The sequence below is a fragment of the Nanorana parkeri genome, unplaced genomic scaffold (assembly GCF_000935625.1).
Source record: "Nanorana parkeri isolate BGI_ZX_2015 unplaced genomic scaffold, ASM93562v1 scaffold1737, whole genome shotgun sequence".
NCBI classification, from domain to species: Eukaryota; Metazoa; Chordata; class Amphibia; order Anura; family Dicroglossidae; genus Nanorana; species Nanorana parkeri.
In genome coordinates, this window is record NW_017308005.1 from 229,171 (window position 1) to 245,672 (window position 16,502).

The following is a 16,502-nucleotide window of genomic DNA, read 5'->3' on the forward strand; positions in this document are numbered from 1 at the left end:
TCTCTCTCTCTCCCCCCCTATCTCTCTCTCCCCCTCTCTCTTCCCTCTCTCTTCTCTCCCCTCTATCTTTCTTCCCTCTCTCTTCTCTCCCCTCTATCTCTCTCCCCTCTATCTCTCTCTCTCCCCTCTATCTTCTCTCTCTCCCCTCTATCTCTCCTCTATATCTCTCTCCCCTCTATCTCCCCCTCCCCTCTATCTCTCTCCCCCCTCTCTCTCTCTACACATTTCCATAGCAAATGCAAGGATCATATGGAGCAGACAGTAGCTTTGGCTGGAGTTTAAAGGAGAATTACGGGGAGAGTGAAAATCACTCATCCCCATAATTCAAGCAGACCTGGATACGTGACAATGAAGCTGTCAGGTCGGTTCTACTGATCGGGAAATCAATAAACACATACCGCCGATCGCTGACTTCCCCGTCGGCCACCACTCCCCGCAGTAATTTCCCCCCTCCTCTTTCCGATCCCCCAGCGCTGACTGCAGGAACGATCAGCCAGGGGTGTGGCTCTTGACAGTATTGCCAGGATCCGTCCCAGGTACGGTGCAGCTCTGCGCTCTCGGCATATAGCGGGCAATAGCCCGTTATATACTGAGTTTTGGGTCACCGAAGGACATTGGTATATGTCCTCCTATGATTCTGAAGAGAACTATGGCCAAAAAAAGGTTGGCCCATGGCCCTTAGTTCTCTTAAGTTATAGCAGGATCCTCTTTGAATAGTTGGTTTTATCCACACAGTTCCTTCATTGTAAATGAAGTACTGCAGTGAAAACATTTCCTATCTGTTCTGAAATACAGGTTAAGGCCCCACAATTCATGGGCAAGGGATGACGAGGACTCTTGCTTCTCTCTTAAAGGCTCTCATAGTATCTTCCAGTATTGGGCAACTTTATGGAGCTTATACCTGTTTGGGAAGCTATCCATTCCTCCCGTGTGTTGACCTACTAAGTGATATCTGCTCTTATTCCTGAAGGTTTCCTCAGGAGCTGAGTGTTGGAAAGGTCAGCGCGGAGGTTATGTGGAACCTCTTCTCACAAGATATGAAGTACGCTATGGAAGGTAAGAGGATAACCATGATTATGTGTTGAGTAAAGTGAGACCAGACTCCTTTATGGTGGCCCAATCCAGTTTTGACCTTCCCCATATATTGTGTTCCATGATACAACACTACAAGATGGCCCATTGCTTCCATGACTGAACACTGCCAGACAGTCCATTACTTCCATGACCAAACACTACAAGACAGTCCATTGCTTCCATGACTGAACACTACGAGACAGTCCATTACTTCCATGACTGAACACTACGAGACAGTCCATTACTTCCAGGACCAAGCACTACAAGACGGCCAATTACTTCCATGACCAAACACTACAAGACAGTCCATTGCTTCCATGACTGAACACTACAAGACAGTCCATTGCTTCCATGATTGAAAACTACAAGACAGTCCATTGCTTCCATGATTGAACACTACAAGACAGTGCATTGCTTCCATGACCAAACACTAGAAGACAGTCCATTGCTTCCAGGACCAAACACTAGAAGACGGCCCATTGCTTCCATGGCTGAACACTACAAGACAGTCCATTGCTTCCATCACCGAACTACAAAACAGTCCATTGCTTTACAATGGTGTTTAATATTGAAATGCATGGATAATGTTTGTTTGCTACTCACCTGTCTTTGATTTAACTCTGGTCAGCCTTTCAGTGAGACCTTTTGATGTGCGATTTTCTCTCCATATTTTCTCTTAGGAATATGCTCAGTGCCTTACTAAATGTTACTTGGCTAATATTTTATGCATACGCTCATCATAAGCCTTAAATTGTATAAAATGTCAAGCGATAATGCAAAAAACCCACAATATTGTGTTCCCATTTGTCTTCTGTGTCTGCATTGGGTCTCTGAGTTTATTTGGTAGTAGAAGAATGTTTTCATCACAGTGTAAAATCCATAACTGCTGCAAGTGTGAACTGGCCATGAACAGATCCTGGAGTGGACTCCGCTCATGACGTTTTTTTGTCTGGTCATCCTTCCAAAAATCAGCAAAGAAAAGTGTTCCATTTTTTGTTCTCTTTTTTTGTTTCTCCAACTTTTAAAACCCAGACATAGAAAGTTGTGATGTCACTCTAAGGAGGTGAATTTGACAGACCCTATTCATTATTGAATTGGACTCCTTTCGCCTCAATAGCTGCTGTATATCTTTGCAGTGACTCTAGAAGGGACTTAGTGGTGCCTTAGTGAAAACCCCAAAACAAAGATATAACCTACTGCAGCATACCAGTCCCGGAGATCTGTCGGTTGCATTATGACAGTCTGCCAATGACACATTTTCCTGTCCTAGGCGGCTGACAACCCTCACTCAACGTATATGGAGGAGCAGCATTTGTCATAAGTGGCTACCCTCCTGATTTGGACTATAAACATCTCCCCTATCCTCCTCTCCATTTCGTAGAGGGGTGTTACTTTATTATTTATTATTCTTCCCCATTCTGATGTTTGGAACTTCAGCAGATCATCCCGACCATGTCTAAATGCCTAACTGCATTGAGTTGCTGCCATGTGATTGCCTGATTAGATATTTGCATTAACGAGCAGTTGAACCTAATAAAGTGGCCAGTGAGTGTAGGGTTTGTCCCATAGGACTGAGGGTTCTCTTTATTTCCCAATGAGTCAGGAACAGGGCCAGACAATCCGCGTGCTGCATTCTGGTCCTACGGCTGAAAGTTTGGAATCTACCTTCTTCCTTCCTCTTGGCTTTGTAATACAATAAGTCAATGGGCGCCCTTTGACTCGTTCAGTCCCGCTGTGCTATGAACGTTCGCCTCCTGGCTGTATCCTGCCGAGTTTTCCTTCCCCGTTTTTATTTTAGTCTCCCAAACCTACATATGAGTCAGCCAGAGGTCACACAACAGGGCGCCATGGTTCACGTTAATTGTCCGAGTAACGAAGAGCAATACCGACTCGAGGTGTATATAGGTCCTTCTAATGATTTCATCCAGACCACATAAAAGAACTTAATAATGAGCGAATCTGTTCTATCAACACTGACCCGATCTGCCATCACCTCTTTGTATGAGTGTCAGGTTCTAGAAAGAATAAGTAGACAGACGCAGTTTATGAAACGGTCTGTGTTTGTTTGGATGGGTAGATATGGAGCTAATATTTATATCACGTTGCACTGTAAGGATAATCCAGTCTTTATATGTAGAGTTTAGCTGTATTCTAAAAGTGTGGCAGAGTATTAAATAGGAAATGTAATCCTGTAGTCAATGTTCTTCTGGAAAATTATTGAACTTTTACAAAGATTAAGATAAACCAGAAATGTCCTATTGCATATAGTAGAGAAATCCGGGGGTCTCCTGAGGGACATCGGAGGACAACTGTTTCAGAAAAAGAGTAATATTAACCTTAGGAAATGATTGTCAAATAGGATGAGTAGTGGAAGTCCCTGGCCGGCTCCATTTGCACCGCCCCAGGTAACACCCTAGGGTAGAAGGTCTGCTTATTCAAGGTGCCCCCTTCCCTTAAAAGGCTGGATGAAAGTGCCCAAAAAAAGTCTGTGGGTGGGGTTTGTTGGATCATTTACTGCATTTACCTTTCCCCAGCTTTCTCCCATGTTACCTAGGCAAGAGTGATGTCATTCTCCTTCCAGACAGACCTCAGAGCATGCGGAGTAGCCCATATCTTGCTAGAAGTTATCCTGCATTATGCTGCAGTTCCTTCTCGTGAGATTTGGGCTACTCTGAATTCCCGGGATCTCATTGGCTGGATGTTAATGTCACTCTCCGCACCACAGACTTTGGGGAAAGGTGATTATATTATCCAAATCATTTTTACCCACTGAAAATGAGGTGTACAGTTGTTTCCATAAGCATTCACTGTAGCCAAGCATTTCTTTTTATGTACTGAATAGACACTCTGGGCTCTGGCCTTATCCGTGGTAAAAAAAAAGCGTTCGCTTGGGAATAACCATGGGCGAGGAAAGCTGATGGGCTGGGCTGCCATCGTTTCTCAACTTAGACCATTCAGATTCGGTGGTGGTCATCTCACATCTGCGGGGGCCGCCTAACAAATGTATTGCTTTTTCCATCTTTCTTTTAGCAATTCAGTCTTTTAAATGGAAAGACCCTTTAAGTAGACGCACAGTTCTATTTTTCCTTGAGATTCGACAGTCTCACATTACAGTAGCGTTTCTGTTGAAAGCCAATATTCCATTGCAATTTAAACAGCTGATTCTTAGAAAAGACTCCAGACATTGATCACGCTGGCTTTTGTCTTTGGTCTCACTGCAGTGAAAAAAAATCAAGTTTGTTGATGCATAGAAGAGTCATATCAATACATGTGTGGCCAACATAGGGTTAACCATGGATATGGGGAAAGCACCTGTCTCCCTGTGGTAGGGGGTAAGGATTTGGGCCGTTTGGAACTCCCATCAGCCCACACAGAGATTTCACAAATTCTTCCCTTCTCCCTATTGAGCTGTTTGTCCTGTTACATAGAGGATGACAGCAGGGGGTGGACAGACGTCTCAGCCCATGATTTTTATTATGTACCGTGTACAGCCAAGATAACTGAAATAGACGTAGGAGCCGTTTTGCCCCCCCTCTGTCCACCTTGGCCTTCATCCATCATTGTGAATATTATTTCCAATCATTCCAAAACTGCTTGTGAAAGGGCTGTCAATGTGTAATCATGCTGTCCACCTACCTTCCCATACCAATTCTATCCCCCTTCTAGACTAAGACATAATGATAATAGATGGGTTCAGTTGCCGATCCTGAATATCTGACAGTGATAAATGGTATATTGAATGGAGACTTGTAACACTCTTGTCTCTCCTTTCTCACCTGTGATATCCAAGTTCTGGATAAGATAAGTACCCTACATTGGCTGAGTGGTAAGTATCCCCGTAGTTCTGCCCTCATGGGTAGTTTATTGCTTATAGTCTTCCTTCTGCTTCTAGAAAACATACATTCCTCTATGACGTAGTTGAGCTTCTCCAAGGAGGACTCCATTGGAAACTATTATTTCTTATATGGTTGGCAGACTTCCTCTATAAGGTGTAGCTAAGCTTCTCAAAGGAGAACTCCATCCAATACTATTATATCTTATGTGGTTGATAGGCTTCCTCTATAAGGTGTATCTGAGCTTCTCCAAGGAAGACTCCATCCGAAACTATTACACCTTAAATGGTTGGAAGGCGTCCTCTATAAGGTGTATCTGAGCTTCTTCAAGGAGGACTCCATCCGAAACTATTATATCTTATATGGTTGGAAGGCTTCCTCTATAAGATGTATCGGAGCTTCTTCAAGGACGACTACATCCGAAACTATTATATCTTATATGGTTGGAAGGCTTCCGCTATAAGGTGTAGCTGAGCTTCTCAAAGGAGAACTTCATCCAATACTATTATATCTTATGTGGTTGGAAGGCTTCCTCTATAAGATGTAGCTGAACTTCTCCAAGGAGGACTTCATACGAAACTATTATCGTTGGAAGGCTTCCTTTGTGAGGGCCGGTGTACACCTAGGGGACCACGTGGCAATTGTGCACGATTCTGCGTGGATTGCCGCGTGGTCGGGAGTCGCCCAGATGTGCACTGATCGCGCTGTGGGTGCCATTATTTTCCAATGGCACCCCAGTCGCGCCGGGTGGATCACGCGTTTTCCTGTCGTGATTCCGCCCGTGCTTCTGAACACGATCGCAGCTTATATGGTTGGAAGGCTTCCTCTATGAGGTGTAGCTGAACTTCCCCAAGGAGAACTCCATCCCAAACTATTAAATCTTTTGTTTGGAAGGTTATCTAGCTAAGGCTGTGCATCAGGAGTTACCAGTTTGCTGCCAGCGTCTAGATTCCATGCTGTGAACCTACCCTCCTCCTGCTTCCACTGCCAGCTTGTGTTTGGCAGTTCCCACCTGGCTCACAGTGGGGCTGGTGCACAACTCCAAATGCTCGGTGGAGTAAGGGGAAGGTGGCCACAGTAAGAGTCAGCAGTGACAATGTTGAAAGCCACTCCACATCATCTCTCCCACTGTAGTACAAGCAGGCAGAGCCTACATGAGAGTGGCAACTCTGCTGTGATTTCAGGAGCAGGGCAGCATCGTTGTCACACCATCACAGAAAGCTGAATTAGGTGGACTTCACTGGCAGGACCTACAGGTAATCTGTAGATTACAAAAACTGTTAGTGCAGAGGCACATATAATTAGGTGCAACACATTCTTTGACTGGAAGGTCATAGTTCTACTCTGTGTAAGCTTGTACAGTTATCAAAACCTTAGATTGACCAATCAGCTGAAGAGGAATTATACTTTCTTTTCCTCTGTCCCATGTCTTCAAATGCTGTTGCTTCACTGCTCCCCTGCAAGTATTCATCCAGTCAGATGGAATACCTGACCCCCCCTCTGCAAGCAGTGGTTCCTCCTGCCAACTTGTTCATCACTACAGGAAGTAGGAGTTGAAGGGAGGAACCACTGCACGCAGTGAGTAAATCGGGTGTTTGACCGATCGAATAGTTGCAGTGGCCAAGCAGCAGCATTTCAAGACACGCCCACTGGGCAGGTGAGTATGTTCGCTCTTCATTTAGCAGGTATGGTTCTGGCTTCAGGTGGCCCTGCACTGAGGTGGTCACTTTAAGGCTGGGCACACACCTTGCAACCATGGCAAGACTTTTGTCTTGCCATGGTTGTAAGGTAATTAAAAAAACGTACGATCTGCCCATCTTGGACAGGCAGATCGTACTTGCCATGATCTCAAGCCCACCCCGCTGAGGGGCGGGGTTCCGATGACTGCAATGCACACCGGCCCGTCTGGCTTTTATCTTACGAACATGCTACACACCCGCCGAACATCGTACGATTCTCGGCGGGTTTTCGAACATGTTCGTAAGATAAAAGTCGTGCGACCTTACAGTAGTAGAGGTCGCACGGCTCCCACACTCCTTACGATAATCGTACGATCGCGGGATTTCCCGCGATTATCGTACGATTATCGTAAGGTGTGTGGCCACCTTTAGACTGAGCCCTCAGGTTCTTGCATTAGCCGTGTCAGGACTGGGTCTAACGTCTCCCGCAGCCGTCACTCACACATGGAGAGGTTCGTTGTGCAATTTTCTTTGCCAGTAATGAAGGGAAGAGAAATGTGTAAGGTTGCTCCAGAAACCCACGGAGCCTGCTTCAAGTCAAGAGACATAATTAATAGCTGATCGTTCCCATTATGTGCTTCAATGGCCGCATTGTGCTGTCGGTCACAGGCTTTTGTATTAAAATGCGATGATTCCCTATTTATTCAGCAGCAGTAATCTACATGATTATGCTCAGATGAAGGGCTTTAAAGACAAGCAGAAGAGGGGACACGGGCCCGGCTCAGTAATGCTTACAGCCAGTGAGAATGTCAGGTTTGGGACCACGAGAACACCGCTCATTAAAACCAAAAAATAAAAAAAAAGCTCTGCACATTGTGAGGATTTTAGCAAATATATTTGTAGATGCTTACCTGCTTCTCTTCCGTAGATATTGATATAAGCCTTTCCATGCATACACCCTGTGCATGTATCTTGCTAAGCATGAAACTCTCCATAAGACAGTGCAGGGGATTCCTTAAAGGAGAACTATAGGGTTAGCGCTTTTCCCCATAGTTCTCCTAAGGGTAACGGGAGGACACAAACTAGCGTCCTCCCATCACCCAAAGCTCAGTATACCGCGAGCTACAGCTCCCTATATACTGAGACGCCGCAGCTGAAACGGATCCCGACAATATGGTCTGGATCCACCCAGCTGAGTGACTGACAGCTGGCTCTGCCTATCTAGAGGCAGAGCCAGCTGTACCCGCCCCCTCCCCCGTCCATTCCGACAGTCAGCGCTGGAGGATCGAACAGGCGAGGGGGGAATCCAGTCCCTCCCCTGTCACGGCTCTCTGCCGGCACAAGATCGAGAAGTGAGCGAGCGCCGGTATGTGTTCGCTCACTTCCCAATCTACTGAACCGACCTGTGACAGTTTCATTGTCGCAGGTCGGCTCAGATTATGAGGCTGAGTGAAAATCACTCGCCCCCGAGTTCTCCTTTAAACTGAGACCTGAGAAAAGCAAAATGCTACTCGCATGAGCAGGGGGACGAGGATTTGGGTAAAACCAGTCTTCACGCAGGGAATAGGTTGCAGGGAAGAGAAACCCGTGACTTGCAGCTTGAAACGGGGGTTTTTGTGATCTTTTATCATGTGAATTTGTTTTTAAACTCTTTTTATTGTTTATACAAAATATTCATACATTAAAAAAGTATATAAGAAAGCATCAACATTCACATATCTCATTTCCATACAAGCTTGACTTCTCATCGTCACCACAACTTACAACATCCCACAGTATATATTTAATTCTTACATACATATATATTAGTATACCCCCACCCCCTCCCTTTACGGTCTATTGGAGGGAAACGAAGGCTACAGAATTTTTCATTTCCCATTTACCTTAACTCACTCATCTCATACCAAAACAAACACTCCCCCCCCCAAAAAAAAACCCAATGTCTGTATAATTTTTCACTTTTTTTCCCTCCCTTCTCCTCATATATTATTCTTCCTTTCCAACATATTTCTACTCCTTTCACCTAATCTCATAGGAATTGCTACAGTGTGCTAGTTGTTAAAAAAAAAATCTTTCCAAGGGCTCCAAATGTCACAGAATTCAGGATATCTATCTAAGAGTCGAGACGTAAGTTCCTCCATCCATAATAAAATCAACTTCGCCCGACCCACTCTCTAATCTGCGGGATCGCTGAAGATCTCCAATACAGTGGTATCACTGCAATGGCTGCCACTAAAAGTTGTTGCATTAGGCCTCTTTTACCCTAATTATATAATTGAAAGCAAATGTGAATTTAATGCATTTATTTATCTTCTTCGCTAACAGGAAGATGATTTTTTAGAGCGTCATCTATGGGGCTTATTCAATAAATAGCTGTGACTTGTGGCAACCAATCAGCCGTCGGCTTTATTCTGGCTGCTCCTTATTGGTATAAGTGGAATGTTGTTTGCTATAAGTGACAGCACTTTGTATAATAAGCCAAGCTGTCCCTGACCTTCCCTGGTCCCCCATGTCCCTGCACTCCTCCCATCCTCACCCCTATTCACCTGTATGTGTGTGTGGTTCTCTGTCTTACATCTGTCTCTTGTCTGTCTCAAGCCCCGGCCGTCTTTCGAATTCGCATGGTCCAATTTTTCGGTGGTAAGAACTTAGTTTCTGTAGATTTAACACACGAAAGAGATTTGCTATCCCCTGACCTCATCCCGTCCCTCCGGTAGTCCTGTCCAGGAGATGGACCAGTTTTATGCTCTGTAGCCCTAAATAGGAATTAATGAAGGGTCCTTTAGTGAGCGCTGTGTCCCCCTTCCCTCCATAATGACAGATGGTGTCGTACTTTTATTAGTGACATCTTCATCCTTGCCCCTCTTTAACCAGTTCAGGTCCCATACCTGTATACCCCCCATGCATCCTATTTTAGGACAGACCACGCTTGGTGATAGTGTTGCAAAAAATATTTTTTCTAATGCAATTCATGTAAAAAAATGCAACAAAACTGATTTTTTTTTTTTTAAAAAGCACTTTTTTCTACTTCAGTGTTGGTTAAGAAAAAATAATGTAATTAGCATAAATTTTTTATAATTTGTCCTGTTTAAAATGACACTAAAATATGATTCTTGTACCAAGCATTGCAAAGTAATTTACATAAAACAAAACCTTTATTGAAATTTCTGTTTTTTTAATGTGACACTAAAAGAAATTAAAAAACAATAAAAAAATATAAGTTTTTAAATATTAAAAGTTAGGAAAAAAGAAAGACAAAGAAAAACTGTCAGGCATCAGAAAAATAATAGTGAGTTAAATTAGAATAGGAATTAATTGGGATAAAGGTAATTGATTAATAAGGGGTTGAATAGGAACACATTTTATTTAAAAAAACCTTTTATTAATTACTTGTCAGATTGCTTTAAAGTGACACTAAACTCCGGAGTTAAATCTTAAAAATACATTCAAATACCTTAATTATGAACAACAATGTATCTTATTTGTGTATCACTCGGCTGCAGATCCTCCAATCATCTCTGAATTGGTGCCGACACTGTCCTTCCTTCTGGAGGGGGGCTACTTCTGTTACCCATGGTCCCTGTGTGTGTTGTAAAGTAGTCACTGCTCCAAGCTCACTCCCGGGATGGACTACAACCTCATGTTTAGTTTACTAATTTGTATTGAGATTGTAGTCCATTCCGGGAGTGAGCTTGAAGCCGTGACTACTTTACAACATACACAGGGACCATGGGTAACAGAAGTAGCCCCCCTCCAGAAGGAAGGACAGTGTCGGCACCAATTCAGAGATGATTGGAGGATCTGCAGCCGAGTGATACACAAATAAGATACATTGTTGTTCAGAGTTAAGGTATTTGAATGGATTTTTAAGATTTAACTCCTGAGTTTAGTGTCACTTTAACATATGCAGATTGAATCTCATCTGTTTGATCTGCAGATTAATGAAACAGAGTAGATGCAAAAGTTACAATGTCACCTTGTATCTCTCTCACCTGTACAGGGTTTACAAACACTGTATCATACGGTCCATTTTTTGCCACAACACCTGAGGCCAGGTTCACACCTGAGCTGGTGAGCTGTTTTCATGCAGTTGTCGCACGTTTGTTTGCATGATTTTGCTTTGAAAACCACGCGGTTTTCAATGCATAGAGATGTCTATGGAACCCAAACCGCGCCACAACCGCCCGAAAATCACTCCTGCATCTTTTTGTGCGACAGGCGATTTCCACCGTGCGACAAATCGCAAAGGAGTGAACAGCTTCCATAGACTTGAATGCAAATCTCTGTTTTCGGCGATATAAATCGCCTAGGTGTGAACCTAGCCTTGCTGTAATTCTGACAGCTAGAAAATGCTGATCGGGACAAGAGGGGAGCCGTAGTAGGCAGAAGCAGAGGACGTACTACATACTCCCTGTGCACTTTGACGTTTTTCTGGCCATGAGTGGAATGCTCTGTGTCCACAACTGGTTAAGGAAGGAAAACTTCAGAGTTTCACTTTATTCACCTAAATTAACCTTTAAAATGACAAACGTAAATTATAAAAACATTTTTTAAATAGTCCAAAGTTTAAACTAGAAAGAGTATATCTTTGTTTCCCAGCATAATAAACACATTATATTGTACATAAAGTACATTTGGTGTTATTACTCAGGAAGTCTGGGGGAATAATTGCTCGAGTCACTTTTCTCAGGCTGCAATCGCTGAATAAAAATAACTTTCTCTTTGTTCTATCAGATTTCAGTTTCATTTTGCATTATAAAAAGACGTCAATTTTAAAATGCTATGGAAGCTGAATGTACTGAGTGAAACCAAGTCCATTGGTTTGTTTTCCTTGATACACCAAAACAAAATATTTTTGGTTTAAAGGAGAACTATGGGGTCAGGGCTTTTCCCCATAGTTCTCCTTAGGGTAACGGGAGGACACAAACTAGCATCCTCCCGTCACCCTGGGCTCAGTATATAGGGAGCTACAGCTCGCGGTATACTGAGACGCCGCAGCCGGAGCGGATCCCGACATCGATGTCGAGATCCGCCCAGCTGCGTGAGTGACAGCTGGCTCTGCCTATCTAGAGACAGAGCCATCTGTACCCGCCCCCTCTCCCATCTGATCCGCCAGTCAGCGCTGGAGGAGCGGGGAGGGGGGAATCCAGCCCCTCCCCTGTCACAGCAGAGAGCCGTGACAGGATCGAGAGGTGAGCGAACGCCGGTATGTGTTCGCTCACCTCCCGATCTACTGAGCCGACCTGTGACAGTCTCATTGTCACAGGTCGGCTAGAACTATGAGGGGAGGGAAAAGCACTCACCTCATAGTTCTCCTTTAAACACTTCACAGCAGGGTCGGTCATGAACGGGTTAATGTTACTGGACTGCATCAGCCAATCATTTCTCAGATGTCCTTACCGATTATTTGCTGGAACCACGTCTCCTGAACTTTGCTCACATATGTACCACCATCATGGGCTTTCCAAGAGTTCTAACATGTCTTACCCACCTTCCCTGCCAGTATCAAGACAGGACCAGGGCTGGGTTTAATCTTTGCCACACATGATGTGGACGATAGGGCTACTAGGAGTGTCCTACAGCCACCCATCTCCTGTTTCCGATAGGACCAGGGCAAAGGTTCTACGTCAACACATGGTGGACTATAGGGCTACTAGGAGTGTCACACAGCCACCCATCTCCTGTTTCAGATATGACGTGGGTAAAAGTTCTACATCATCAACACATGGTGGACTATAGGGCTACTAGGAGTGTCACATAGTCACTCATCTCCTTTTCCAGACAGGACCATCTGGAATCGGAGATGCATCATATACATGTGCTGTGACCTAAGGCTGCCAGGGGCAGCTCACGGCCACCTACCCACCTTCCCTGCCAGAATTCAGATAAGCCCAAGGCCATATTTCTGCATCATCAACAAGGGTGTTAGGGTGACACACAACCATCCACATATCATATTGGTACCAAAATGGTGTCGGCTCCCAAGCCTTTTAACCTGTTTTTATTCTGCCACAAGGCCACTCAAGACCCAGACAGGGCTAGTACTGCAATTGATGTCCCACATATCAATGCTTTGTCGGAGGATAAATAGCAGAAATGTACCTGTTCACATGACCAATAAGCTAGTGTTTTTCTCCAACTGGACATCCAAACTCTAATCCCAGCCAACAGATTAAGTCAACCCTCTGTTTTCCTGTTTCTTTGGCCTTCTATAGAGTTGATGGGATCCTGTTCCACTTATACCCTCATAGAAATACACTATATGGCCAAAGGTATGTGGATGCCCTTCCAAATGATTGAATTCTGGTGATTCCAGTGAGGGGCACTGGTAACACTACAGCGTGCAAAGACAAGGTGTTCCCCCCACCTTGTGGTAACCGTTTGGGGATGTCCCTTTTCTGTTTCAGCATGTTTGTGACCCTCACAACAGGAATGCGCCATAAAGAAATACTTTGACCAGTTTGGTGTTGAGGAACTCAGGTGACCTGTGCGGAGTCCTGACCTCAACCCTACTGAACATCATTGGGATGAGTTGGAACTCCAGTTGTGAGACGGGTCTTCTCCTCCAATATCACCATGAATGGACAGAATGGGGGTGTTTTAGCAACAAAGCAGTGAAGGGGGACCGATCCATATTAATGGCTAAAGTCCACCAAGCTCATATAGGTGCGATTGTCAGGTGTCCACAAATGTTTGGCCATATATTGTACTTCTCTCACAGCGCTCAGTGAAGCACCCTACTGGTTCCTCATAGTCATCTAAATAATTTTACATCTAATTTGGTTTTATTTTCTTTTAAATGCCTCTGTAGTGTCTTCACAGATAGATCTCAGATCTCTAACATAGCTAAGCTCATGCATATTGTAGCTCATTAGACCTGTTCTACCTCACTTATTAATCATTTCTTTATCCTGCAGGATACTTGGAAGCCCGAGTCCCATTACCTCTCTGTTTAAATATTAATTTGCCTTTACTTCATCGTTCTGTTGAACCTGTGTGCCAAATTAATAAGTTTCATTTTCAGGAAAACTTCCCTTTTTTGTGTTTATGTCATATTTTTTTTTCTTTGGGGCAAGAGATATGATTCTTAAAGGACCACTCTACCCAATACTGACATTTCAGAGTGTGTGGTAGATGTAGCAGAGGTTCTACATCATTGTGACTTTAATGGTGAGATCTCTGCACTGAATTTCCAGGTCTGTACACCTGCTGTGCCCATTATAAGGGGTTCCCACCATTCCTGTGCTGAGTTCCCGGGTCTGTACACCTGCTGTGCCCATTATGAGGAGCTCCCACCATCCCTGTGCTGAGTTCCCGGGTCTGTACACCTGCTGTGCCCATTATAAGGGGCTCCCACCATCCCTGTGCTGAGTTCCCGGGTCTGTACACCTGATGTGCCCATTATAAGGGTTTCCCACCATCCCTGTGCTGAGTTCCCGGGTCTGTACACCCGCTGTACCCATTATGAGGGGTTCCCACCATCCCTGTGCTGAGTTTTCCTGGTCTGCATACCTGCTGTGCCCATTATGAAGTGTTGTCACCATGCCTGCTGGATTCTTATTATGTATTATTGAAAATGTAAGAACAAGGATTTCATGTCACTGGTAAGGGTACCCCATTCAGTATCGGGGGCTACTTCTGCTTTTCAAACAGCTGAACTCCAGAAAAACAACTTAAAGTGACATTAAACTCTCAGATTTTTTTAACATAAACCAATACTGTAATGTGCGCCTTACTGTAATCCATGGTTGTCTCCCTTCTCTTTGCTGCTCTTCCTTTTAAATCCTCATGTCTTCTCATGCTGGGGGAGAACTTCCCTTTGCAGCTGAGTGCCTCTTCCTGTATTGCTGACTCAGGTTGTGAACCTGCACACAGACACCATGTATCCATTCCATAGACAAGGCAGTCTGCTGCAAAACAGAAGTTCTGCCCAGCATGAGAACAGATACAGATTTAAAAGGAAGAGCAGCAAAGAGAAGGGAAACAACCATGGATTACAGTAAGGAACACATTACAGTATTGGTTTATGTTAAAAAATCTGAGGGTTTAATGTCACTAAGTATAAAAGAGCTCTTTCACCTGCCAAAGGTTTTGAATTTGTCTACCCAGTCGTGAGATTCACACGGCACTGCCACACAGCACAGCCAACCTGGTGAGTTGGCCTTTCTCTGCTGCAGTTCAGTCTGGTCACCTCCCTGTCCCTACCTTGTGATGGGACAGAACAGGAGCAGGAGCATACTGATGAGCTCATCTGTTTGCTCTCTTCTGCTGTCTGCATGATCCATGGCAACATGATTAGCCGGTAGTACTGCCCTTTCCTTTCCCAGAGTGCGGCTATGCAGGGAGCTGGTACCAAACAGAACATGTGCAGCACTTAAAGGGTTATTAAACCCTCAGCTGTTTTTGCATATATCTATGGCTAGCAAGCAGTAGATATATGCAAAAACCTTTTTAAAAACCTTTTAAAAAGGGTTAATACTTACAGATGTCTTCGCCGCGCACTCCCGTCCAAACATCTGAGGAGTCTCGAGCGGCCGCAAAGGATCTTGGGGGCGGGCGCATGCGCACTTCAGATGTTCGGCCGGGAGACGAGGAGAGAGGCAAGGTGGGTCTATGGAGCAGCGTGCATCCGCACATCAGCACCGGCGGTAGAAGCAGATTGGGCCAGAAATGTCTAATAGGCCGTGCGTCCTCAGCCTGGGAAATGTCACTAATTGGCTGGGAACAGGTTAATGAGACGGTGGTCTGTGCATCGTTGCTTTCTGCTGCTTTTACTAATCATGAGTAATATATCACTCTCATCACGGATAGAGCAGAAGGTCCGGGTTTGTAATGTATTTGTTGGGTACTACCAACCATTTTCTTGGGGCCCTGGCCAAAGCTGGTCATACACGGTGCCATCTGGTCATACAGTCTCCTTTCCCAAAACCATACGGTACCTAAAGAACCCATTCAGTTTATATCCGGTCATACAGGCCCTTGCGCTACATAGTGGTTGGTACATGTTAAGTTGTACATTCAGATTCTAATGTGTCGTTCTCAAGCAATTCTGTGGCAAAAATAAAAACAGTCTGCAAAAGAAGAATATATGTATTGTCACCATACCAGGTTATGTTTTGTTTTTTTAGGGATGCACCAATATCGTTTTTTTGGTATCGAGTACCGATATTTGTTTCCGTTATTTGCCGATACTGAATACCGATACCGGAAGTCCCATTAAGGAAGCCAGGTGGCGTGTAAAGACTCGTTACCCAGCTTCCTGATTAGTAGGGAAGCCGTCTCCATGCTTCTCATCACTAGGGGACGAGAAAGCATGGAGCCGGCTTTCTGGCCAATCAGGAAACCGGGTGCCGCGTAATAATGCCACACCTGGCTTACTGATTCGCCGGGAAGCCGGCTCCATGCTGTCTCGTGACGAGGGACCATAAAGCCGGCTTCCCGGCCAATCAGAAAGCCGGGCACCGTGTCATTGTACGGAGCCTGGCTTCCCATTGGGCAAATGTCCCTTTACTTCCTGTTCCTGATACACAACAGGAAGTTAGTGGAAATCAACCAAAGTGAGGGGAAATTCCCTCTAAGGCAGGTGTCGCTGGAACAGGTATCTGTATTGAAAGATTCCCCCTCACCTCTTGATTTGGGGACACCTCAAATGTTTTTGATTTCTCCTTGGTGGGGTATACAGGAGTAAGAGAAATGCGTCATACAGCTCTTGAACCAAACACTAGTAATGGGCAGGTGTAACCACAACAGGACTGTTAAGTTTTTGTTTGTTTTTTTGTTCCCTTTAAAGAGTCAAGATTCTGAGATTCTTGATGCGTTTCAGCCAAAAGAGGCCTTAATCCAAGCTAGGATTAAGGCCTCTTTTGGCTGAAACGCGGTTACAGGACTCCTATGTCCTTTCCTATGCCAAGGGGAA

At 44.6% G+C, this 16,502-nt stretch overlaps 1 protein-coding gene across 1 annotated transcript in view; it reads left to right on the forward strand.

Annotated features, from left to right (window-relative positions):
* Nucleotides 1-16,502, forward strand: part of LOC108799480 (protein unc-13 homolog B-like) — a gene marked incomplete at its 5' end in the record, with an annotated part of 285,160 nt that overhangs the window by 219,799 nt on the left and 48,859 nt on the right. Inside the window, one exon of the mRNA XM_018571343.1 lies at nt 971-1,056. Within this exon, the coding sequence (XP_018426845.1) occupies nt 971-1,056 (86 nt within the window). The remainder of the gene's footprint in view (nt 1-970; nt 1,057-16,502) is intronic.